Here is a 25,080-nt window from a genome sequence, read left to right as displayed (position 1 = left end):
AGTAGTCTTCTGGTTATGGGCCAATCAAAGGATTCACAACACCAGCGCCAATAAATCACAAATCGAACATGTATTTTTGACTATTTTCAGGCCATTCACAAAAGTTTCCTGGTCCAGCCACATATGGGAGATTTACGTTTTTGTTTATGTACTTATTCTCGTTGTAAGTTTTTATGATATAATACATTTTATATTTTTATACTTTTTGAGTAACATTTATTCCTTGCTGGGATTATAGTGGCAGACTCAAATGTCTGCTTTTATTTTCTTCATCTTTTTCTATTTTAAAGGGCAACCTAGCATCAAATATTAATTCTAATTGTAATCATACTAAGTATTGTATACAATGTAACTCTAAAGCCCTGTACACACGATCGGATATCTGATGGAATCTAATCCGATGGATTTTTTCGTCGCATATCCGATGAAGCTGACTTTCATGAGTCTTGCCTACACACCATCAGTCAAAAATCTGACCGTGCCAAAACGCGGTGACATAAAACACTACGACGTGCTGAGAAAAATGAAGTTCAATGCTTGCGAGCATGCGTCGACTTGATTCTGAGCATGCGTGGATTTTTGACCAATGGACTTCCACACAGACGATCGTTTTTTTCTATCGGTTTTTATCCATAGGAAAAATTTTAAACATGTTCTATTTTTTTTCACCGAAGAAAAACAAACCGATGGGGCTCACACACATCCATCGGTCTGTTTTCATCAGACAAACCGATCGTGTGTACAGGGCTTTACTGATATTTATTACCTCTAACAGAGCAATGCTTTTACTATCTTTTCTCTGCAGAAGAATGGAGCCATCTTTGTCACGGAATTATCCAACCTCAGCATCTACTTCTGGTAGTGAGATGGCAGCACAGAGAAGACGCAATCATTTAAATAGTGGTGCCTATATAGGGGTAGATCCACGTACAACGGTGCATTATTGCGCTGGGCGTAGCGTATCTAAGATTAACTACGCCGCTGTAACTTACTTTTTTTGTTTCGAATCCTCAACGAATTTGCGCCGTAAGTTACGGCGGTGTAGTGTATCTATGGCGGCGTAAGGGCACGGAATTCAAATGGATGTAACGGGGGCGTGTTTTATGTAAATACGTCGTGACCCGACGTAAACAACGTTTTTTTTAAACTGCGCATGCGCCGTCCCTGGGGGTATCCCAGTGCGCATGCTCGAAATTTAACCGGAACCAGACAATGCTTACGACGGTGACGTCATTCTACGCAAATTCCTATTTGCGAACGACTTACGCAAACGACGTAAAAAATTGTATGCGGGAATGACGGCCATACTTAACATTGAGTACGCCTCAGAACAGCAGCTTTAACTATACGCCGGAAAAAGCCGAACGAAAACAACGTAAAAAAATGCGCCGGCCGGACGTACGTTCGTGGATCGCCGTAAATAGGTAATTAGCATAGTCAACGCGGATTTTGACAGAAACGCCACCTCGCGGCCGGCGAAAAATTGCATCTAAGATCCGACGGCGTACTAACACGTACGCCTGTCGGATTGAACCCAGATGCCGTCGTATCTTGTTTAGTGGATACAAAACAAAGATACAACGCAGGAAATTTAAAATTACGCCGGCCTATCAGTAGATACGCCGGCGTAATCCTTTTGTGGATCTACCCCATAGTTACAGTAGCTGTGTTCACAAATGTCCAACTCTTATAGACAGGAGATGTTTTCTTGCATTTTACTTGAAACGCACATCAAAGGCAGGTCAGCAGCACATTTCCACTTACCTCACCTGGCCTAGTGATAGTTTTGAGGCTGCGTTTGACATGCTTTGCATTGCTTTAAATGCAATAGAATCTAATAGGATGCCTTTACCATGACAATTTATATATATTTTACTCAGCACTTTACATACTGCCCATTCCCATCAGTTCCTGCCCTTAAGGAGCTTACAATCTAAGGTCACTATCTCGTATGCATACACGCATACTAGGGCCAATTTAGACAGAAGAAAATGAATCTAACAGCATGACTTTGGAGTGCAGGAATAAACCGGTTTACAAGGAGAAAACCATGCAAGCACAGGCTTACCAAAATGTAATATGGGGACCTACCAAATAAATTTGCACTACATTGCTGTTGGTAAGTCTAAAGGAAAGGCAGATTCATGTAATTCCTGGCTATTTTTCATTATTTAATTTTGAATACAAAATCCTGCTTCTACCTTAGTCTGCCAATTCTAGGGATGTGGACAGAGTAAGAAACACTTCTAGTAAGGAGCTTGAATGTGAAGAAGTACTTACTACTCCTCTAACTGATGGGATGAGCTAGTAATCAGCTTGCAAATACATGAAAATAATCGTCAGGACGCTAACATCAGGGTGTTGCAATCAAAGTTGAAAACTTTCAAGGCAGAGACATCTGCTGGTGAATGTGAGAAATTGTACATTAAAAGAAACACATTCATTGTTCCACGAGGTGCCAAGCAATCACACATGTGTATGGCAGATGAAAGGGGCGAGCTTACTGGTAACGCTAAAAAGCATATTGGGCAAGCTGATGCTACAGAATCTATAGAAACTACAAAGCACTTGGGGGGTAATTTATAAAAACTAGAAGAAAGGAGAACAGTGGTGTTGCCTGTAGCAAGCAGTCTGATTGCTGTAAAATTGTGAAAGGAAATGGTTTTTCCGGCACCTGTCATATACCAAAAATCTTTAATAAAGTATATTAAAATGTACCATAAATGATACCATGTGCATTCTTATTACCTAATGTAAACCATATTTGAATTTTGGTCGATTCATGCTAGCTCAACTGAAATTTGAGCAGTGCATGTACTAGGCAGCATCACTCCATTTGACAAGAATCTGTTTAATCGACTTTTGACAACAGAACCTGTTGGAAAATTGTAGGATGAACAGTGCCCACATCCATTAAGATGCAGTGGTGGCCCGTCCATAGGGGGCGCCCGGGCGCTGCCCCCCCCTCCTGTAGTCATAAAAAAAACGGGCCTTTAAGGCTTTTAAAAATTTGTTTTGCAGCGCCACGCAAATAACATACACTCATGCATTGCATGAGTGTATGTTATTGTGGCCAGCCTATTCAGATAACCGGACATTGGGCGCGCGATTATCTGAATAAGGACAGCTGGTTGGCTGTGCGGAAGTGCCTATCAGAGCCACTACTGGTTATCAGTAACCTGATTGGCTGAAGCGTCATCGAGGGCGGCAGAAGACATCGAGGGACCGTGGAAGGAGGCTGGCGAACCCCAGAAAGGTAAGTGCCGGGCGGGGGGGGGGGGCAATCTGACTGGCAGCATTTTACAGGGCACAGTGGGGACAATTGATGTGGGGACAATTGATGTGGGCACAGTGGGGACAATTGATGTGGGCACAGTGGGGGACAATTGATGTGGGCACAGTGGGGAAAATTGATGTGGGCACAGTGAGGGACAATTGATGTGGGCACAGTGAGGGACAATTGATGTGGGCACAGTGGGGACAATTGATGTGGGCACAGTGGTGACAATTGATGTGGGCACAGTGGGGACAATTGATGTGGGCACAGTGGGGACAATTGATGTGGGCACAGTGGGGACAATTGATGTGGGCACAGTGGGGACAATTGATGTGGGCACAGTGGGGACAATTAATGTGGGCACAGTGGGGACAATTGATGTGGGCACAGTGGGGACAATTGATGTGGGTACAGTGGCGTCAATTGATGTGGGCACAGTGGTAACAATTGATGGCATGGCACAGTGGCTGCGTTTGATGGCACAGTGGCTGCGTTTGGCATGGCACAGTGGTGACAATTGATGGCACAGTGGTGACAATCGATGGCACAGTGGTGACAATCGATGGCACAGTGGCGACAATCGATGGCACAGTGGCGACAATTGATGGCATGGCACAGTGGCTGCATTTGATGGGCACAGTGGCTGCCTTTGATGGGCACAGTGGCTGCCTTTGATGGGCACAGTGAGGCTGCAATTGTCTTTTTTTTTTTCATTTGTTTGCGCCCCCCTAAAAATTTTGAGCACCAGCCGCCATCCTTATGCTGGTGTAATGCCTGAACTTAGGGCAGAGAGTAAATACCGACTATTGCAACTATATAATCATTTATTAATCGTTAAAGGGTAACTCCATTTTCGTGGGGGAAAAAAATAGCAAATAAAGAAAAAATAATATCGCACATATAATTGCGACACAAGTCATATTGTATTTGAATGTTATTAAAAATGACCTTTCCTTTTCAATCTGCAGCCACTGTAATTTTCTGAGAATGCATTGCAATATTGCTACCTGGGGTTTTTCTTTAAACAGAGTGTGTACTGACCACCCCCCAGAAACATAATTTCCTGCTTGTGTGATTGGCTCACTAATTTTCCCAGAAGTCTGCCTAAGATACAAGCAATGTTGCCAACCGTCAGTATTTTTACTGGCAGCCAGTAAAAAACAGGCAATTTTCTCCTGCCAGTAAATGCCAGTAAAAGTAAAAGGTTGCCAGTAAAAAAATATGGCTTTGACACTCGGCTTGGTCCAGAGCTGGCTGAGACCATCTGAGTGCCTGCTGCAGTGTGATTGGGACGGCTCTGGCGGAGGCGGTGCCTGAGCATGTAGTGTGATGTCAGGGTGCAATGGAGCCAAGCCGTAGCAGCCAGAGCCTTGTGTGTGGGTCTGCAGTATGGGAGCAAGGCAGGCTGGGACCGGGACCATAAGTGCTGTTTAGACTGGAGTGTACTGGAGGGACCACTTGGCTTGGAGAGAGACTGTCACTGTGACGTGTTGCGTCAGTGAGGTCTCATTATCATCTGTGATGCTGCACACTGCTCTCAGTGTCACGGGGATAGTCAATTTTATGTGTGTGTGCCGCCCATTCTAATTTCTTGCCCTCCTATTTCCTGTCCCTGAGCTTCTTACTTACTATATCGAAAACAAAACAAGAAATATGTTTTATGCCATATTATCTTCCTTCATAATCATATTGCTAATTGCATATTGTATTTGTTTGTAGCCTAAATACTCTAATTTGCACTTAGAACTGTAATTTTGTAACTTTTGGAAATGCCAGTAAAAACTTGGCTGTGCCAGTAAATTTTGAATGTTGTGTCAGTAAATTTAAATCTGGTAGGTTGGCAACACTGGATACAAGTCAGATTTAAGGCATCCCCTGCAACAAAATGTCATTTTTTGAGAGATACTTTTAACAGGAGCATGTCTAAAGGGATGCAGGCCCAGCAGATTTCCTCATTAGTGCCCTGCAGCTTCACACCTGGCAGTTAATTATGAAACCACTCCCATTAGACCCACTGTGTACAGTGGCACAGACAAACACACATGGATTTCTTCAGAACAACAAAAGGTAGGAATCTGCAACAAAGGTTGGTATAATCTTTGCAAAGTACATTGATCACCCAGAGGGGTGAATCTTTTTTTCTCAACAAAAGTGGAGTTACACTTTAATATATTTTTGAAATGTAATTAGTGCAAGTACCTGCATTTTACTTGGTGTCAGCCTCTTGCAATCCCCTATAAGGCCCAATTTGTACAACATAGGCATTGTGCTTATGTGTCTTTTTTTCTTTGTCTATTTGTTTGTTTGTTTTTTGCATGCTGTCACACTACATGCAAAGGGCAGTCCTTTCATTCCAATAGGCTGTCCTATGCATAACAAATGTGGCAAAGTAGCAAATGCACCTTTTTGAGCGTTGAGCTTTCCACATTTCTAACTGTGTGTTTTGGCACATTTGTGTGTGTTTTTTGCTTGAAAAAATGCAAGTCTGCTTCACACGCTGCTAAAGTGTGGATGCAGCCTAGGGCCTCACTTAAATGGTACATGTTGATAGGAGGAGATCGCAGGGAGGGCAGGTGCCTGAAGAGCCATATCCTTCCACAATTGTGAACTTACCTTTGTGATTTTGCACCCACTCATAATAAGGACAATAAGACAATGTGTAGTGTATACATTGAATAAGCAGCCAAAGTATAGCCTTTTGTTTTGTAAAATGTTTAAAAAGAATGCTAGATAGAGGCCGATTGGTTGCTATGGACAACACCTCCAATTCTTCCTGACTCAGTTTTCATAACTGAATCCCTTGGTGAGTGAGCAACACAATATCTACAAGGACCTGTCAGAAGAGAAATAAGAAAGATGCCATTGCTGACTTGTTTCTGGTGGTGCATGTTCCAGGTACATCAAACATACAGTATCCTTGTTTTAGTGCTGAGCATTCAACCAGTGAAGTCTTATGACACTTGACCTGCATACGTGTTCCAAGTAATTCACTAAGCAGTAAAGCAAAGATAAAGATGAAAACCCAAAAAACTGCACCTTTGTGTCAACAAATATCTCATATTTTTATCTTGACAGACTCCCTTTTAAAGGTAAATGTCACAAAGTGAATGTCTGTGGACCAGAGAGAGGTGAGCGTAGAGTGAGGCATGCTCACTATAAGAAGTATGACTGTTTTGAACCAATCAGAACCCTTTAATGACCAGGCCATGTTTTGCAGTACGGCACAGCTTCGCTTTAATTGACATTTGTTCGGTCGTGCGACGCTGTACCCAAACAAAATTGATGTCCTGTTTTTCTCACAAATAGAGCTTTCTTTTGGTGGCATTTGATATTTTGCGCTATAACCAAAAAAGTATATTTGTTTCTTTTTGCTATAATAAATATCCCCCAATTAAAAAAAAAAAAATGTGTTCATCACTTTAGTTTGGAATTTATTCTTCTACATATTTTTTGTAAAAAAACACAATAAGCGTATATTGATTGGTTTGCATAAAAGTTAAAGCATTTACAAAATAGGAGATAGATTTATTTATTTTTTTACTAGTAATGGTGGTGATATGCGATTTTTAGCTGGACTACGGCATTGCGGGGGACAGATCGGGCACTTTTGACACTTTCTTGGGACCACTGACATCTATACAGCGATCAGTGCTATCAGTGTGTGTAAATGTCACTGTCAGGGAAGGGGTTAACACTAGGGGACGATCAAGGGGTTAAATGTGTTTCCTAATTTCCTAATGTGTGGTTCTAATTGTGGGGGCAGTGCACTGACTGGAGGAGGAGACATATCCCTGTTCCAAATTACTAGGAACAGACAATCTGTCTCTCCTCTCCTATCGGAACGGGGATTTGTGTGTTTACACACACGAATCTGTTTGTGTGTGTAAACACAAATCTGTTTACACACACAAATCCACATTCTGGCTCTCGTTCCCACAATCGCAGGTGGCCGGCGGACATCGTACCTGCCAGCCACGCGCATTGGGTTCCCCACCGTGCAAGGCGCATGTGCGCCTGCTATGGCTCTTAAAGATACCACGCACAAGTACAGCAATTCACGCAGAGAAGCCAACCTGCTGCCGTAAATGTACGTGACCCGGTTGGGAAGTGGTTAAAGTAGATGTAAACCTTAACTTAGCTGCATTAGATTTCCTAAAACGCTTTGGTTTGATTTACTAAAGGAAACTTTACTGTTCATATGCAAGGAATATTATAGCTTAGTGAATGAGGTGAAAATCTGCTGACTTTCATCATCCAATCATATTTAAGCAAAAATACTGGTTTTTACATTTTCTTTGCATGCGTTTGGGTTTTCAACCGACATGTCTCAAACAATATTCACACTTTTTTGTTTCCCTATTATCGATCCTTTTTAAATATGTGCTTCTGAATCTCCACCAGCTCCGTTGCAGACATTTACTTGTCCACATGCACGTACTTTAGCATTGCTCTGAACCAGTTTTCTCATGGTGACAACAAGGGTCGTTCCTGAGCAAAATTTGTCACTAAAGGCTCATTTATGCCCTGTACACATGATCAGAACTTTGTCCGACCAAATTCACATCGGAATTCCGACGGAATTCCATCAAAGGAAAAGAGAACATGTTCTCTATGTAATCTCCGATGGAATTCATCAGAATTTCCAATGGAATTTCTCCGATGGGGCAAACACACGGTCGGAATTTCCGATGGAAAAATTTCCGATTGTGTGTAAGAGGCCTTATACTTGCTTTGCTCTCTGAAAGGGGCGATCTGCGTTCCATAACACTTAACCCCCCTAACACTTAGTCTACCCCCTAAAGGGAGACATTAACATTTTATCCCCACCAACCCTCAAACCCTATCGTTTTGCACAATTACCTCCCCCTCTGTTAATTGGACCATGTGCAGAAAGTATTCCGTTCACATGCCAAGATCCTGTGCTCTGGTTCACAGATAAGAAAATTTAAATAGCTCTACCTGTAGTCTCCAGCTCTTGAGGAAGTAATGCCCATGACCCAAAAGCTGAAGACAAACAGAGCATGTTCAACATGTAGTTACCACCAGGAGAGTCAGATGCCATCTCTATTCTAGATGCTTGCTTAAGGTTTCTAGATGTATTCTACCTTCTACAGCTGACTGACCTTAGGCATTTCAACAGTGTGAACATCATGGCTGTAAACAAGGTACTTGGCAGCTATATCTGTGATGAAGTCAGAATCACATATGTTGGGTATGTTCAAGGTTTGTTGTTCTTTCCTATCTATGTAGACCTGTAAAGAAAGCTTTAACAGTTAGGCGTGAATTCCCAGACTTTTCATTGTGATGGGAACATCTGCTTTTTAAACCAAGTGCTGAGAAATCCAGAAAACAAAACTCCTCCCCACGTTGTGGCCACTTAAACTGTTCTGAAATGGCTAAATCACAGATCACCATCTACTTGTTTGTTTATCCTAGGTGCTCAAAATAATTTGTTGGTCTTGTTCCATTATCAAACGACTCTAAATTAAAAAAAAAAGTCTACGCCGCCGTAACTTATCTTTTTTAAATTGAATCCACAACGAATCCGCGCCATAAGTTACGGCGGCGTAGCGTATCTCTCGCGGCGTAAGGGCGCGGAATTCAAATGGATCTAATGTCAATACGTTGTGACCCGACGTAAACAAAGTTTTTTTGGAACTGCGCATGCGCCGTCCCTGGGGGTATCCCAGTGCGCATGCTCGAATTTAAACCGGAACCCGCCAATGCTTACGACGGTGACGTCATTCTACGCAAATTCCTATTCGCGAACGACTTACGCAAACGACGTAAAAAATTCTAAATTGTACGCAGGAAGGACGACCATACTTAACATTGAGTACGCCTCAGTATAGCAGCTTTAACTATACACTGGAAAAAGCCGAACGCAAACGACAGAAAAAAAAGCGACGGGCCGACGTACGTTCGTGGATCGCCGTAAATAGCTCATTTGCATACTCGACGCGGATTTCGAAGAGAACGCCACCTAGCGGCCGCCGAAAAATTGCATCTTAGATCCGAGGGCGTACGAAGACGTACGCCTGACGGATCTAGCCGAGATGCCGTCGTATCTTGTTTTGAGGATTCAAAACAAAGATACGACGCGGGAATTTTGAAATTACGCCGGCGTATCAATAGATACGCCAGCGTAATTTCTTTGTGGATCTGCCCCAAGGTGTTAATTTTGGCCTTGGACAAACAAATTTTGAATGGGATCCCTTATTCATGAACACTGTTTACTACCCAAATCTACTGTAAATTTCTGCTGTACCAGAGGAAACAGGTTTTTCATTTCCTAATATTAGACATCAATTTCCCCACTCAGGTCAAAGTGACAGGTTTCCCTGTTAGGGGGGAAAAAAACTTCATACACACTTTTACCCTACTCTGTTGTCAGTGTCAAGAACACTGAGGACCAACCCTGTGTATGCTCTGTGTTAGACGATGTCAGATCTTACACAGGGGTAGGGTTGCCAATAATATTGTATCGTCTTGGATCTCTTGTTTAAATGCTCTAATATGGGATGCAGTTAGCTTGGTATTTTCATCTATCTGATCTTTTTGTCTACTTCTTATTATCTCCTCATGTGTCTCTCCCACCCTTCTGTCCTCACTTTCCCAGCCAACACCACTCTATTCACTCCACAATGCTGTATTTCTGAGCAGAGACCTCACCTGCTATTGGCTGGACAAGTGATCTGCACAAGCCCTGTAGGCTTCTCTGGAGGTGTGGGCAATATGGGCATTTCTGGATCCAGCATGTTGCCCAGCAATGGCAGAAAAAAAGTTGAATTACATGGCATTACATGTGCATTACGTGCCCAAGCCGGCTAAATGACCCACCCCCATAAGGTGTGAAGGAAGTAGCTTGGATGAAGCTGGGTGTCATTTTACCCGGAAGTGGACCAGCTCTGGATTTGCAGAAAAAGCTGTTTTTTTTTATATTTCAACCAATGTTGGGCTAATTCATGGGTCTTTAAACTACGGCCCTCCAGCTGTTGGAGAACTACATGTCCCATGAGGCACTGTAAAACTCTGATATTCACAGACATGACTAGGCATGATGGGAAATGAAGTTCTCGAACAACTGAAGGACCATAATTTGGAGACCCCTGGGGTAATTACTTTTATGATTCAAGAACAAATGTGGAGTTCGGCTTTATGTAAGAAGTTCCGCATGGAATGTAACAAGAAAATATGATGGCCACACCTGTCATATATATGTTCAGATACTAAACACAGAAAAAGTATTTAACCATTAACTCATATAGATAAGACTATTTACAGGAGGCATGACAAAGCCAAAAGAAACAGTGGGACAAATTGAATGGAATAGTTCTTCAATGGATATTTGCAGGCAATGCCAACTAAATTTTAGAAAAAGATTATAGCACTTTGGTGATCAAAGAAAAAGAAAAGTAGGAATATTCGTATAAAAATTTGAAAGAAGAAAAGAAAAGTTTGAAAGATTTAATTTGCTTTTAACATTTGATTTGATTTCTAATATAAACTGTGAGTAATTTGTTCATCTGAGAAAAAAATTCCATCCTCCACCTTTGAATTTTCGCATTACTGCGGATGAAAATGAAAGTCGATTTGACCCCACTAATGATTAGAAAAATAAACAAACTTTCTCACAGCATTCTTTTCCAAAGAATTTTCATTTGAAATTTTACCCATTTATGGCCAGCTTTATAGTAATAATTGCAATTTACTACATCATATCTCAGAGAACGGGACTACTTGGCATCTCCTGAAGTTTTCAGTTAAAAAATTGTGAATCGTAGCCTTTATCAACTAGGGAACATTTGAGGTAGCGTTCAATTTAGATATTTAAGCCTGCTGATGAAAACAATGAGAGGACCACAAACACTAGTTTGAAAAGACAAATTTCCATCAATCTTATCACATTCACAAAACTGTCTAAAAAGTATAAAAAGTAAATTTACACCTTTTGGCATTGTGGGGAGATACTGCACATGTGCTAACGTGCATTGAGTTAAAGTACCCCAATTGCCCACTACTGTACTAGTGCATTGAGGTGCCATGTAAAATGACCAGACTTTCCTCCGACATGGGAGACTGAGACCTGGCATGACCTCTCACTTTTCCTTCATTCCCTACCTCCCGGGACAGAGAAGGGGGGTCTCCCTTGAGAATGTTTTTTTCCCTGAGGCCTCGTACACACGACCGAGAAACTCGACGGGCGAAACACATCGAGTTCCTCGTCGAGTTCCTCGTCGAGTTCCTCGTCGAGTTCCTTGTTAGGCTTGTCGAGGAACTCGACAAGCTTGCTTTGCGCACACACAGTCAAGCCAAAATCTCCTTGTTCTCAAACGCGGTGACATACAACACATACAACGGCAGGGGAAGTTCGATTCCACTGGCTAAACTCTTGGGGCTGCTTTTGCTAATTTCATGTGTTTGCGTGTTAAATAAAAGTTTGTTAAGAGACGATTTGCACTTATCAGTCTGTTACAGCTTTAAAAATGTGTTATCTCCATTACAAATGCTACTTTTACTCCCGTCTCATACTTTATTCTGAGCAAGCGCGGGTTTCTTAGCATACAGACGTCCGAGTTTCTCTTTGAAAATCAGCCCGTCAACGATCTCGACGAGTCAAATTAGACTCCCGTCGAGAAAATAGAGAACTTGCTCTCTTTTTGGCTTGTCGAGGTTCTCGTCAGTTTCCTCAACGAAAATGTACACACGAACGGTTTCCTCGGCACAAAAATATCTCCCAGCAAGGTTCTTGCTGGTTTTTGCCGAGAAACGCGGTCGTGTGTACGAGGCCTCATTGTTCCTACCTGGCTCCACTTCCTTTCCCTGACAGTTCCCCTAATACATTTCTCTACCTTGTTCTTTTTCATACTTAATACTTTTATATATATATACTGTATATATATATATATATATATATATATATATATATATATATATATATATATATATATATATATATATATAAAATAAAACCCAATTCTGCAGTATCATCTTTTTACGGAGCCTTCCCCTATGTCTATCAACACATAAGCATGCTCTTGCAGAACATATTCCACACGGGTCAGTTTGGCATTTTGATGCTATTACCTATACTTTTTGCTATTAGCATGTTTTAATGTAATTTGTATGCTTTGTAAGTTTGCCCCATCTGCAAGTGAAAATACCAACAAATGCTGAGCATCAACCTTAAACTGTGCATTTAAATAAAAAAATACTGTGAGGCATATGTGTAAATGAGTCCTATAGGATGCCAAGAAATAGTTCCCATGTATACATACAATAACAATGTCCAGTATAGAAAACCAAAGCGTACCTGCTGTTTTAATTGGTGAACTAGTCTGTCCTTTTCTCTCTTTAGTGCCATCACTTCCTCTTGGGTTTTCTTCTTCTTTGAGGCAGATAGTTCCAGCAAGGCAATGTTAGCATCCTTCTCACTGATTGCGGCCAGCAGAGCCTGCTGCCTGTAAATAAACAATTCCAGTGATTAGCACGTGCTAATGCTAGCTACATACATTTCCAGGCTGAATATTAAAAATCGAATAGATGTGAAACAACATGGATTGAGGATTCTACCTTGTCGGCTATAGTATTATGACAGCTGTAGAGCCTGCCACTGTATGAACACCCGAACAGTGGCTGTATCTGATAGGATATAACCACTGTTGAGCAAAAAAAATTCCACCTGGCTCCTTCAACACGGGACACCCACAGCTCAAATATCTGCCAGTTCCTGCTGAGCCATGCCATGTATAGCCCAGCTTATTATCCAATGCTAAGCATTCTTCTGCAGCCAAAACTTTGTATTTTATTTTGGATGGAGCAGAGAAGGATTAGAGCCTCTCTGGCGATTGTATTCCTGTCTGTGTCCCTGTTAGAGAGATTTCCCTTTGATTTTCATTAGGACAGTTAGTGACGGAAATCACGCCAATAGAGACACAATAAAAAAAAAAAATGTTAGTAGGGTAAGGTAAGGTTAGAACTTTTGACAATGTTTTTCTTTCATGCTGAGTGCTCCTCCCCATCAGTGTTGCCAACCATCAGTATTTTTACTGGTGGCCAGTAAAAAACGTGCACTTTTTTCCTGCCAGTAAATGCCCGTGACAGGAAAAGATTGCAGTTCTGGTCCAGAGGCGGCTAAGACCATCCAAGTGCCTGCTACAGTGTGTTCGGGTGACGGGTCTGGCGGAAAAGGTGCCTGAGCATGTTGTGTGATCTCATGGTGCAAGGGAGCTGAGCCTGAAGCCTCGCACACACGACCGAGTTTCTTGGCAAAAACCAGCAAGAAACTTGCTGGGAGATATTTTTTTGCCGAGGAAACCAGTCATTTGTACATTTTCGTTGAGGAAACTGTCGAGAAACTCAACAACCCAAAAAGAGAGCATGTTCTCTATTTCAATGACGGGAATGGAAAAAATTGGCTTGTCAAGTTTCTCGACAGCCTAACAAGGAACTCGACAAGCAAAACGATGTGTTTAGCCCGTCGAGTTCCTCGGCCATGTGTACGAGGCTTTATGTGTGGGTCTGCAGGACAGGAACAAGCCAAGTTATGAATAAGTGTTGCCTATGAACCACCCACAGGCTCTCATGGATGGTGTTGGTGGGATCTTTACACTGCTGTGTTCTCTCCTTGGTAAAATAGATGAAGCCCAGCACATTAGGAGGACCTAGAAGCTTAAAGCGTTTGTTACCCCAACACTTAATATTCCTAATATGTGCCTCCTGTACCATGAACTTGTATGAGGAAGTCTCCTGTTCTCTTTGTATTGCTTCCATTGTGTGAAATCGATGATGTTCCTGTCAGTCCCTCTGCTTTCCTATTTAAAACTGACCGCACTAAGCAGGAGAGCACAATGTGGTCAGTTCTCTAGCTATGCTGGAAACTCAGCCTGCTCTCCTCCAATACTTAGACTTGTCCTGACACACCCCCACTGCACACTGTTGCTTCTCCTCCCCCAGCTCTAATGCAGCTGAGAACAGAGGGAATGTGATTGCTTATAATAATGGGGAAAATGCATTTATGTATTTATATCTGTGTACTATACAAACATGTTTTGCCTTTCATTTCTATTTTAAACTTAATGGGTTGTTTTACAAGGTGATCGATTACAATCACTTTAAGTGTAGAGAATATGCCACTAATGTTATTGTGAAATAAATAAAGCAGGTTGGTGATTTGTCTCCTTAGCATGCATCGTAAAGCTCAAAGTCTACATCTGGCCTTGCTTTTGATGGGATAAAAAAAAGAGTTATGAGTTCTTAAATATTTGTGACCCCACAGGGAAGATTTTTTCTTACTTCCTGTTCTTTCAACACTCAGGCCCCGTACACACGTCCGAGGAACTCGACGGGCAAAACTCATCGTTTTCCTCGTCGAGTCCTGTGTGAAGCTGCCGAGGATCTCGGCGAGCCAACTTTCCTCATTGAACAACGAGGAAATAGAGAACATGTTCTCTATTTGGCTCGACGAGGAACTCGTCGGCTTCCTCGGCCGAAAGTGTACACATGACAGAATACGGCTCCGATCGAGTTTCTGGCTGAATTCTGCCGAGAAACTCGGTCGTGTGTACGGGGCCTCATACAAGAAATGGGGTCAGTTGTCACTGGTAAAGGAAGCTACAGACAGCAATAAAACCGATGTTAGGAATTCTAACCCTTCCCTAGGCTTCTAAAAATCTTTTTTTTTTGTATACCCCTGTTGGAGAGATTTTCTTACAGGAAGTAAAGGACAGTCTCTCCATCAGGGACATAGAGGCCAATAAAAACCTCACACAGACTCTACCCTTTCCTTGCCACATCTAAAGAAAATAACATTTTGAATGTAGCTGGGATTTAAATATTCCTCTGGGGATTAAAGGGTTGAGGTCCCCAATTGCTCACAGCTTGTTAGCTACATTCCATTAGCTACATAATATGCAGACGTGAGCCACACATAGTAGGAAATAAACTTTACAATTAATGATAGTTAATAATAAGTTAAGTGATTTAATAAGATTTTCTGCTAATAAAAATGCATAATGCAGCACATGTTCAAGCAAGCAGGTATTAAGCACGCACTATGAAGCTGCCACATGCAACATCAAAAGACACTGAATTGTACATGTAACAAAATATTCATACACAGAATTTACCTGCTCAATTTTTTTTTATTTTTGGTCTTGAACATAATGAAAATATAAAAACTAGACAAATTGTGTGTAATCAAATACGTATATGCCCTGTACACACGATCGGATATCTGATGAAATTTAAACCGATGGATTTTTTCATCGGATATCCTGACTTTCATCAGTCTTGCCTACATACCATCGGTTAAAAATCCGATCCTGTCCAACGCTGTGACGTAAAACACTACGACGTGCTGAGAAAAATGAAGTTCAATGCTTCCGAGCATGCGTCAACTTGATTCTGAGCATGTGTGGATTTTTGATCGATGGTTTTCCCAACAGACGATTGTTTTTTTCTATCGTTTTTTAACCGTAAGAAAAATTTAAAACAGGTTCTAATTTTTTTCACCGATGGGAAAAAAACGATGGAGCCCACACATGACCGGTTCGTCCGATGAAAATAGTCCATCGGTCCTTTTTCATCAGACGAACCAATCGTGTGTACAGGGCAATAGGAGCACACATGCTTTATAACTCATGTAGTGTATATCAAGTTCATCCATTTTTTATTTATTTTTTTAACAGAAAACATGCATTTCTTTGGGTTTGAACCCCTCTGGGGTTTTATCCATCATGTACAAGCTCAGAGTATTTCCCCTAGTGTTCTGTTATTTTCTGACGTACTACCGGTGAAAGAGAATTTCCTTCACAAAGACACAGACAGCAATAAAATCCTGATAAAGGATTTAACGCTTTCTCAAATTGGACCAGGCTTTAGAGGGATTTTTTGCCTTCCCTTGGATCAACTGTGGATATAGGGTTCTGTATATGGAGGTTTTTTATTTATTTATTCGGTTTATTCCTTTTTTTAAAAAAAATAAAAATAAAATAAAATAAATGGTTGCACGTTTAATTTAACAACAGGATGTGAGTGACCAAGCTGTATTGCTAATTTCAAAAGAAGAAAAGTAAGGTCGCTGGTAGGGCAGAATTACAAATATTAGGCAAGTAATTCACATACTGTACACATATTTCTATATATATATATATATATATATATTATTATTATTATTATTATTATTATTATTATTATTATTATACAAGATTTATATAGCGCCAAGAGTTTGCACAGCGCTTTACATCAGGGAAGACAGTACAGTCACAACACAATTCAATACAGGAGGGATCAGAGGGCCCTGCTCGTTACAGCTTACAATCTAGAAGAGAGGAAAGGGTAGTTAGCTGTGGGGGGATGATCAGATGGACTCAAATGAAAATACTGTGGTTGGGTGTGGGAATGAAAGGCTTCTCTGAAGAGGAGGGTTTTCAGGGATCCTCTAAAAGCTAATAGAGAAGGAGATAGACGGACAGATTGGGGTAAGGAGTTCCATAGGCTTGGAGAGGCTCTGGAAAAGTCCTGGAGATGAGCATGGGAGCAGGTGATGAGAGAGCTAGAGAGTAGGAGGTCTTGAGAAGAACGAAGAGAACAATTAGGTTGGTATTTAGAGACTAGGTCATTGATGTAGCTGGGGGCAGAGTTGTGGATGGCTGTGTAGGTAAATGTTAGTAGTTTGAATTTAATTTGTTGGGTGAGCGGAAGCCAATGGAGGGATTGACAGACAGCAGTAGCAGAGACAGAGCGGCTGGTAAGGTGGTTGAGTCTGGCAGCAGCATTCATGATGGACTGAAGGGGGGTTAGAGTATGCAGAGGTAAGCCAATGAGGAGGGAGTTGCAGTAATCGAGGCAAGAGATGACCAGGGAGTGAATTAAGAGTTTTGGGCCAGATCCTCAAAAGGGATACGCCGGCGTAACTGCTGTTACGCCGTCGTATCCCTGTTTCTAACTATGGAACTGATCCACAGAATCAGTTTTCCATAGTTAGACAGAAGATCCGGCATGTGTAAGGGATTTACACTGCCGGATCTTAGGATGCAGTACCGCATCCGCCGCTGGGGGCATTTCGTGTCGAAATGCCGCCTCGGGTATGCAAATTAGCACTTACGGAGATCCACAAAGCTTTTCAGCTTCGTTTTTTCTCTGTAAGTTTTAGTTTGCAAACGCAAAATTAGGGCTGCTTTTACAAAGTGTAAACTGTTTACACCATGTAAAAGCAGACCCTTCTGTCCAGCGACGCGATTTTTTTTTTGTTTTGAATTTTTTTCTTCCCGCCGTATCTTTTTTTTTCCCGACGCAACTTTATTGACCCATCGCGATCCACAAAGCTCGGCGTAACGTAATTTCGCGCTATGCACGTCGGGAAAATGACGTCACGAGCATGCGCAGTACGGCCGGCGGGGGAGCGCGCCTAATTTAAATGGGAATCGCCCCCATGAAAAGAGGAACGCCTTGCGCTGGCGGAATTTAAGTTACACTGCTCAAAATTTCTAGGTAAGTGCTTTGTGGATCGGGCACTTAGGTAGAAATTTTAAGGCAGTGTAACTTAAATGGGAAAATTTACGTTACGCCGGATCTTTGTGGATTACCCCCATAGTTTATATATATTAACCTTACATTATTTTTTATTATGACTATCAAACTCCCAACTTTTTGAGATGGGAACAAGGGACACCTATTAGGAAAACTATGTAGGCTAAGGACACACCCCTTGTCACGCCCACTTAAAGGAGAATAAGGCCTGGTTCACATCTATGCATTTTTTGTGCGGGTTTTAGTTTTGCAGAAACATGCTACAGTCCATTTAACATGGTTTCCTATGGATGTAGAAAAGGGTCAGGGACTTTTTCCTGGTTTTTGGTTCCATAGACTTCAATGGATCAAAAATGTGTATTGAAAAAATACAAAATGCACCAGAAATATGCAAACGGCAACCTGTATAGGTGTGAGTCAGGCCTTATACAACAAAAAAAGATTAGTTAAACCCATAAGCACTTTTTTTCCCACTATTATTACTTTATACTCGCTTTTAAAACTTACAAATACAGCAATTTAGAAATCGTATGAAAGGTTTAGCACTGGGAAACACTTTTTGAATAAAGACAGGTCTGTTTTTCAATTACTAATAAAAATACTGAAGTACACGTTATTGCAGCACTCATCTAAGAACAAATTACAATTAAAACCCTTTTTTATTGCTGAAAAAATATCTTAAGCTAATTTTTGGGTAGTTTAAAGAAAAACAGCTAATTGTTAGGTGCTAGCGTGTTTTTGGCCAAGCTGTCAAATTACCACCTGAACTAGTAACATCTCGTCTGGGAGAAAAGGCAACACATAATTATGTTTTTTGTCCTGATCAAAGGAGCCCTATTGTGTAATGAAAATCTTATTCATAATTATACCCTGTTTTAACTTTATAACCACAATTAAAAGAGAAGTTAATCCATATTGCTGGGACAAATTCAATTTCCCTTTAAGCCAGTTTACCTAAGAAGGAAGGTCACGATGAGATCTATATATTTATTGTGCAATAAAACTGGACCCAGGCAGGCTGGAGACGTTTATGGGTAGAAACATGGAAAAGCTACAGACCTCTGTAACCAAAAGTAGAACCATTAAGTATTTGTCTAGGCAAAATAAAAATAAATATATAGAAAAAAAATCCTCAATACATGCCTATTTCTCAAGGCATGTAAAGGACCCGGACAGTTTTTGTGATTCGGCACTGCGTCGCTTTAACTGATAATTGCGCGGTCATGCGACGTGGCTCCCAAACAAAATTGGCGTCCTTTTTTTCCCCACAAATAGAGCTTCCTTTTGGTGGTATTTGATCACCTCTGCGGTTTTTATTTTTTGCGCTATAAACAAAAATAGAGCATCAATTTTGCAAAAAATTCAATATTTTTTACTTTTTGCTATAATAAATGTCCCCCAAAAATATATAATAATTAATTTTTTTCCTCAGTTTAGGCCGATACGTATTCTTCTACGTATTTTTGGTAAAGAAAATCGCAATAAGCGTTTATCGATAGGTTTGCGCAGCATTTATAGCGTTTACAAAATAGGGGATAGTTTTATTGCATTTTTATTATTTTTTTTTTTTTACTACTAATAGCGGCGATCAGCATTTTTTTTTCGTGACTGCGACATTATGGCGGACACATCGGACAATTTTGACACATTTTTGGGACCATTGTCATTTTCACAGCAAAAAATGCATTGTTTACTGTGAAAATGACAATTGCAGTTTGGGAGGTAACCACTAGGGGGCACTTAAGGGGTTAAGTGTGACTTCATCTGTGTTTCTAACTGTAGGGGGACGGGGCGGGGCTGGACGTGTGACGTCATTGATCGTGTTTACCTATATTAGGGAACACACGATCAATGTCAGCGCCACAGTGAAGAACGGAGAAGCTGTGTTTACACACAGCTCTCCCCGTTCTTCAGCTCCGGGGACTGATCGCGGGACTCCAGCGGCGATCGGGTCCGCTGGTCCCGCGGCCGCAGCTGGGCACTTTAAGAGGACGTACAAGTACGTGCTTGTGCCCAGCCGTGCCATTCTGCCGACGTATATCTGCAGGAGGCGGTCCTTAAGTGGTTAAAGGAGAAGTACAGCCAAAGCTCATTTGGCTGTACTTCTGTGGATCACAGGACTGCAGTTTGTTCTGCACTCGTGTGACCCATTTCAGCAGACACCGGGCTGAAGCCCGCTGTCGGCTGACATCACAGAGACATCAATAAATTTGGGATCCCCCCACAACCCTGGACCATCTGGATGATGATGGATGATGTCCTATCAGATGAAACGCGTGGGTTGTAGCTCTAGTGGTTACGTAATCACGCCCGCCAAAGTGCTGACTGCGCTTATCTGGGTTACATGCTGTTTTTGATTTGCCTTTGTGACTAGCTTTTTATCCTAAAAAATTCTGAAATTTTACATTGCTACATTATGAGTCCTTTTTGCATTTATCTCTTCCTGAGTTTCGTTTGTGGACTGCCTTGGTTTCTTTGCAAATCATCATTCCTGAGCCCAGGACTGTGTTATCTATCCATCCCAGTGGGATATCTCCCTAACAGTGCAGCCAGACCTCCATCTTTGGGGTCTTACCTGTTAGTAAGCAGCTTGTGGGTGAGGTACACAGCCGGGTGTGAAGTGGTGTATATACATGCAGCATCTTTGGATTTGGGAGTCATGCATATGGACGGTTTTGCACTGAGCATATATTGATGGACTGTTTTGCACCGTGCACTTTTTCAATATGAATTTTATTTGGGTGGTTATGAATTTATTTTTCTTGCATGAATTCTGCCTGTTTAAACACTTTATTTGTTTTTGTTTAATTATTGAGGCACTAGCACTTTATCTGGATAACTCAACATGTTTTCATGTTAAACAGACACAACGCCTCGCCTTGCTTCGTCAGCACTACAAGTATGGAGCATAATATTATGGATAAAAAAGACCTCCCTTGGTGAAAGGATCCTTATTTGGGTTCCAAGAACTTGAATCGTCTTGCCCTTTGGATTTTATATGCAAGAAAAAGGCAATATCTAGTGCTCTCCGTTTCAGATAATTTAATAATAAAAGTAGTAGATACACTTACAAATAAATCACAATAAGCTTGTGCAAACTGCAAGGCATTGAAACATTCAAATCTCGAAATGGTCGCGGTATGACGTTAGTACACAAACTTCACCCCCTAGACGCATGTCATCAAAGCGTTGACTTCTTCAGTAAGGGGTGGAGCTAAAGCATCATTATATGGTTATATATCCTCCCTTCTACCTCATACACATGTGAGCAGCTCATCAGCTAACAATCATGCTACCCAACCTGATATAACGTGTACAGGAAGGGGTCACTTATGCCTTGTTTCCACTGAACGGAACGGTTCGGGTCAGTAGATTTATAACGGTTTAGAACAGACCGGTCTATTCTCGTGAGCGTTTCCACTGCAAATCGGACCGTCGGGACCATACGGGATTTAGAAAAAATGCCTAGCACGTCCACCAATCAGTGGAATGTATTGCATCTCCGCCCTAATGGAACCGTTCCATTTTCTATGGCCCCACATCTGAAGCAGGACCCAGAATGGTCCGGTACCAGGGGTCAAGTCCTGGGGAAAAAAGTGTGGGAACTCCCACCCAAGATCCACTCCCCCACCAAAAAAAAAAAATGATAAGCTCATATGCATAATTACTAAACCGCATGTTTTTTTTAGGCAAGTTCTTTCTAAATCCCGCGATATCTCACGGCAGACCTCCGCAATGTCTCCTGGGAACAATGATAAAAGCTCCCAGGAGACATTGGGCATCGAGAAAGTGACGGAATACCCGCACACTACCCGATGAATCCATATACAGGAAGCGGCCAGTAACATAAAGGATTACTAAGGTTCGCCTGCCCCTGACAGTGACTCGAGCTGGGCATCGCCGCTTAGTGAAGGATTGGCTCAGGCGGCTCGGCTGCTCCAGTCCTGCAAAGGGAACTGAGTTCCAGCTGTGAAAAAAGTGCAGGAACTCCGTTCCCACGCGTTCCCGCAGGACTTGAGCCCTGTCCGGTACGGTTCGTTTTTATGGCACACTATCATAATGGAAACACCCAAAATAGCGTACCGAACCGAACCGATCCGCTCAGTGGAAACGAGGCATTAGAATTCACTGGGGACATGGCAGGGCGCGAATTACCTAACATATACTGCCATGAAATTCATACAAACTGAAGCTTGCATACTAACGTCTACACCACAACCATCTTTACAGATAATTGCAATATTATATACTACCAAAAAATTTAAAAAATAATAAAAATTAAATTACAAATAATATATATTGTATTATCCCTCTGGACATGGCCAATAGGTGGACCAGACCAATCGGGAATAAATATTACAAAATTAATTTTAAAGTCACATCATGAAACTTATATGAGATCCTACAAGTGCAAAGTACAGGTTTGTTTTAACATTGGCGTAGTACTGTACTTCTATATACCATAAACAGCATATATATAACCTCTATACAGCATATATTACACCTCATACTGTATATAGAGATGTGCATTTTTAAAGTGCAGCCTGAAGCTCCAATAAAACACATCACAGCATAGAAAAATATACATCTTGCGTAAAATGCTTTTATTACGACATTTCAAATGCTCCCATATTAAATTGTAAACAGTTCAAAAAGGCTGCATGACAATGATAAAAAGTTCCTATCAGATGAAATGTAAATATTTAAGGTTAGTACTTTGGGGAAGAAAAAGAAAACAGCCTGTCTGGGCTACTCGAAAATTAAAGGACGGGGATTAATTTAAAATAAACACTCAAATTTCTCTGTGAATGGACATGAGACATCATTTATTACTATTGTTATTTTAACGTACAGATCCAAACTGTAACTCTATGAATCTACAGAATACACAGAAAGTAAACAAAGGAGACACCACATACAGAATTTTTTTTTTTTTTATGTTAGAAAATTACAGCAATGTCTCTCGAAAACACATATTAAGAAATATGACCATTATTGTACAGGCATTATTTATTCTTAAATACTAGTATGGGAAGCATCATCACAAGCAAGCATTTACACAGCATTTAAAGGATAAGATCACTTTAAAAAAATATATATAAATGCACATATTTTGCAGGTAAAAAAAAAGTGCATTTTTTTTTTTTTTTTACACTGCAGTCTGTAAAGCATTGCACTTGCGAACAGCAGATCATGAGTTCAATGTCAGGATCCTGTAGACTCTCAGTCATCTGTCTGCCAGTAACTCCTGTGCAGGAAGAAGCAATGAACGCATACCAGTGCCCTCGCAGTTCATTAACCACTTAAGGACCGCCTAACGCCGATATACATCGGCAGAATGGCGCGGCTGGGCAAAATCACGTACCTGTACGTGATTGTTAAATGCCCAGCCGTGGGCGCGTGCCCGCGACCTGGTCCGAAGCTCCGTGACCCACGATCGGTCTCCGGAGCTGAAGAACGGGGAGAGGTGTAAACACACCTTCCCTGTTCTTCGTTGTGGCGCTGTCATTGATCGTGTGTTCCCTGATAAAGGGAAAGACGATCAATGACGTCACATGTCCAGCCCCGCCCCCTATAGTTAGAAACACATATGAGGTCACACTTAACCCATTCAGCGCCCCCTAGTGGTTAACTCCCAAACGGCAATTGTCATTTTCACAGTAAATAATGCATTTTTATAGCATTTTTTGCTGTGAAAATGACAATGGTCCGTTAAAGCGACGCAGTGCCGAATCCCAAAAAGGGGCCTGGTCCTTTACCTGCATTTTGGTCCGGGTCTTAAGTGGTTAAGAAGCCATCTGCTGCAGCATTTTCCCAGAAAAAGCACCTGATACTTGAAAAAGTGTCTAACGCTTTTACAAGCATTTGGGTGAGTTTACAGGCGTCAAGGCCAATTGAAATGAATTAACACTCACGCACAAAATGCACCTAGCGTCAACACTCGTTTAGGCGGGTTTACAAGCGTCAAGCATATTTTGTGCCCAAACTCTGCAGTTCCTGGATGCACTGGTAGAGGGTTGTTTCCTGCCTCTAAACTCTCCTGCCACTAAGCGCTTCTAAAAGTCTATTAGGTAGATTCAGGTACATTGGACTAACTTAAGGGCGGCGTAGCCTAGCCTGTTTAGGCTACACCGCCGTAAATTAGCTAGGCTAGTAGTGATTTTCAATCTACTTACCTGCTAATCTACGGCGGCGTAGCCTCAAACGAGCGGGCGTAAGGGCGCCTAATTCAAATGACTTGGAGGGGGGCGTGTTGTATGGAAATGAGGCTTGACCTCACGTTTTTTACGTTTTTTGTCACTGCGCATGCGCCGGGCGACTACATTTCCCAGTGCGCATTGCGGCTAAGTACACCTTACGGGCCTATTGATTTCGACGTGGACGTAAACGACGTAACTCCCAATTCGTGGACGACTTACGCAAACGACGTAAAAAATTCGAACCTCGCGGCGGGAACGGCGGCCATACTTTAACATTGTTATTCCACCTCATAGGTGGAATAACTTTAGGCCGCCTAAGGCCTTAGGGAAACGACGTAATTCGACTGCGGCGGGCTCGCGTACGTTCGGGAATCGGCGTAAAAGCTAATTTACATAATCTACACCAGCCGCAATGGAAGCGCCAGATAGTGGCCATCCTAAAAATTGCAAGCTAAGATAGAACGGCGCAAACCGTCCTATCTTAGCTTTGTTTAAGCGTATCTCTGTTTGAGCATACGCTTAAACAAACGCCGGCGTAGATTCAGAGTTAGGCCGGCTTATCTACTGATAAGCCGGCCTAACTCTTTGTGAATCTACCTATGTGTGTGCATGGACACATACAGTAGGCTGACATGCAGGAGAATTTGGGGGGGGGGGGGGAAACAGCTGATGCCCCTCGAAGCAGCTGAAAAAAAAATCCAGTGTGCATTAGGCCTTCCATCAAGTGAAGTGTTCACTTCATGCCACTGCAAGGATGTAGTCTGTGGGTATCTTGTTTAGTAGGACTAAAAAATAATAGTTCTGGTAAAAGTCCACCGGGGGTCATCAAAAGTGTCTGTAGGACCAAGACACAGTAAGGATGTAGGCCCTGAGGCCATATCAGCTTTAGCTTCCCCACAGGAGGAATCAGAGGAAGAAATGTTCAGGATAATTTAAACCACTCTCAACCCCTTTGCATGGGATGCTGAAATCTATAACTCTCCTCCTAAAAGTTATGGGCTCCTCAATTTGCCTCTCCTTTTACCTCTACTCTCTCTATTGTCTGCAACTTTAGGGAATGTGCTGTAAATA

General features: G+C 41.8%; 1 protein-coding gene across 4 annotated transcripts in view; it reads right to left on the bottom strand.

Moving 5' to 3' along the window:
• The window catches only part of ERC2 (ELKS/RAB6-interacting/CAST family member 2), a 1,210,774-nt gene that overhangs the window by 370,170 nt on the left and 815,524 nt on the right, over positions 1 to 25,080 (bottom strand). For all 4 annotated transcript variants that reach the window (XM_040359253.1, XM_040359254.1, XM_040359255.1 and 1 more), the window contains one exon: positions 12,591 to 12,738. In XM_040359253.1, the coding sequence (XP_040215187.1) occupies positions 12,591 to 12,738 (148 nt within the window). The remainder of the gene's footprint in view (positions 1 to 12,590; positions 12,739 to 25,080) is intronic.

This window comes from Rana temporaria, chromosome 7 (genome assembly GCF_905171775.1).
Source record: "Rana temporaria chromosome 7, aRanTem1.1, whole genome shotgun sequence".
NCBI lineage: Eukaryota > Metazoa > Chordata > Amphibia > Anura > Ranidae > Rana > Rana temporaria.
Note: the sequence above shows the minus strand (reverse complement) of the source record. Positions and strands in the feature narration are given on the sequence as shown.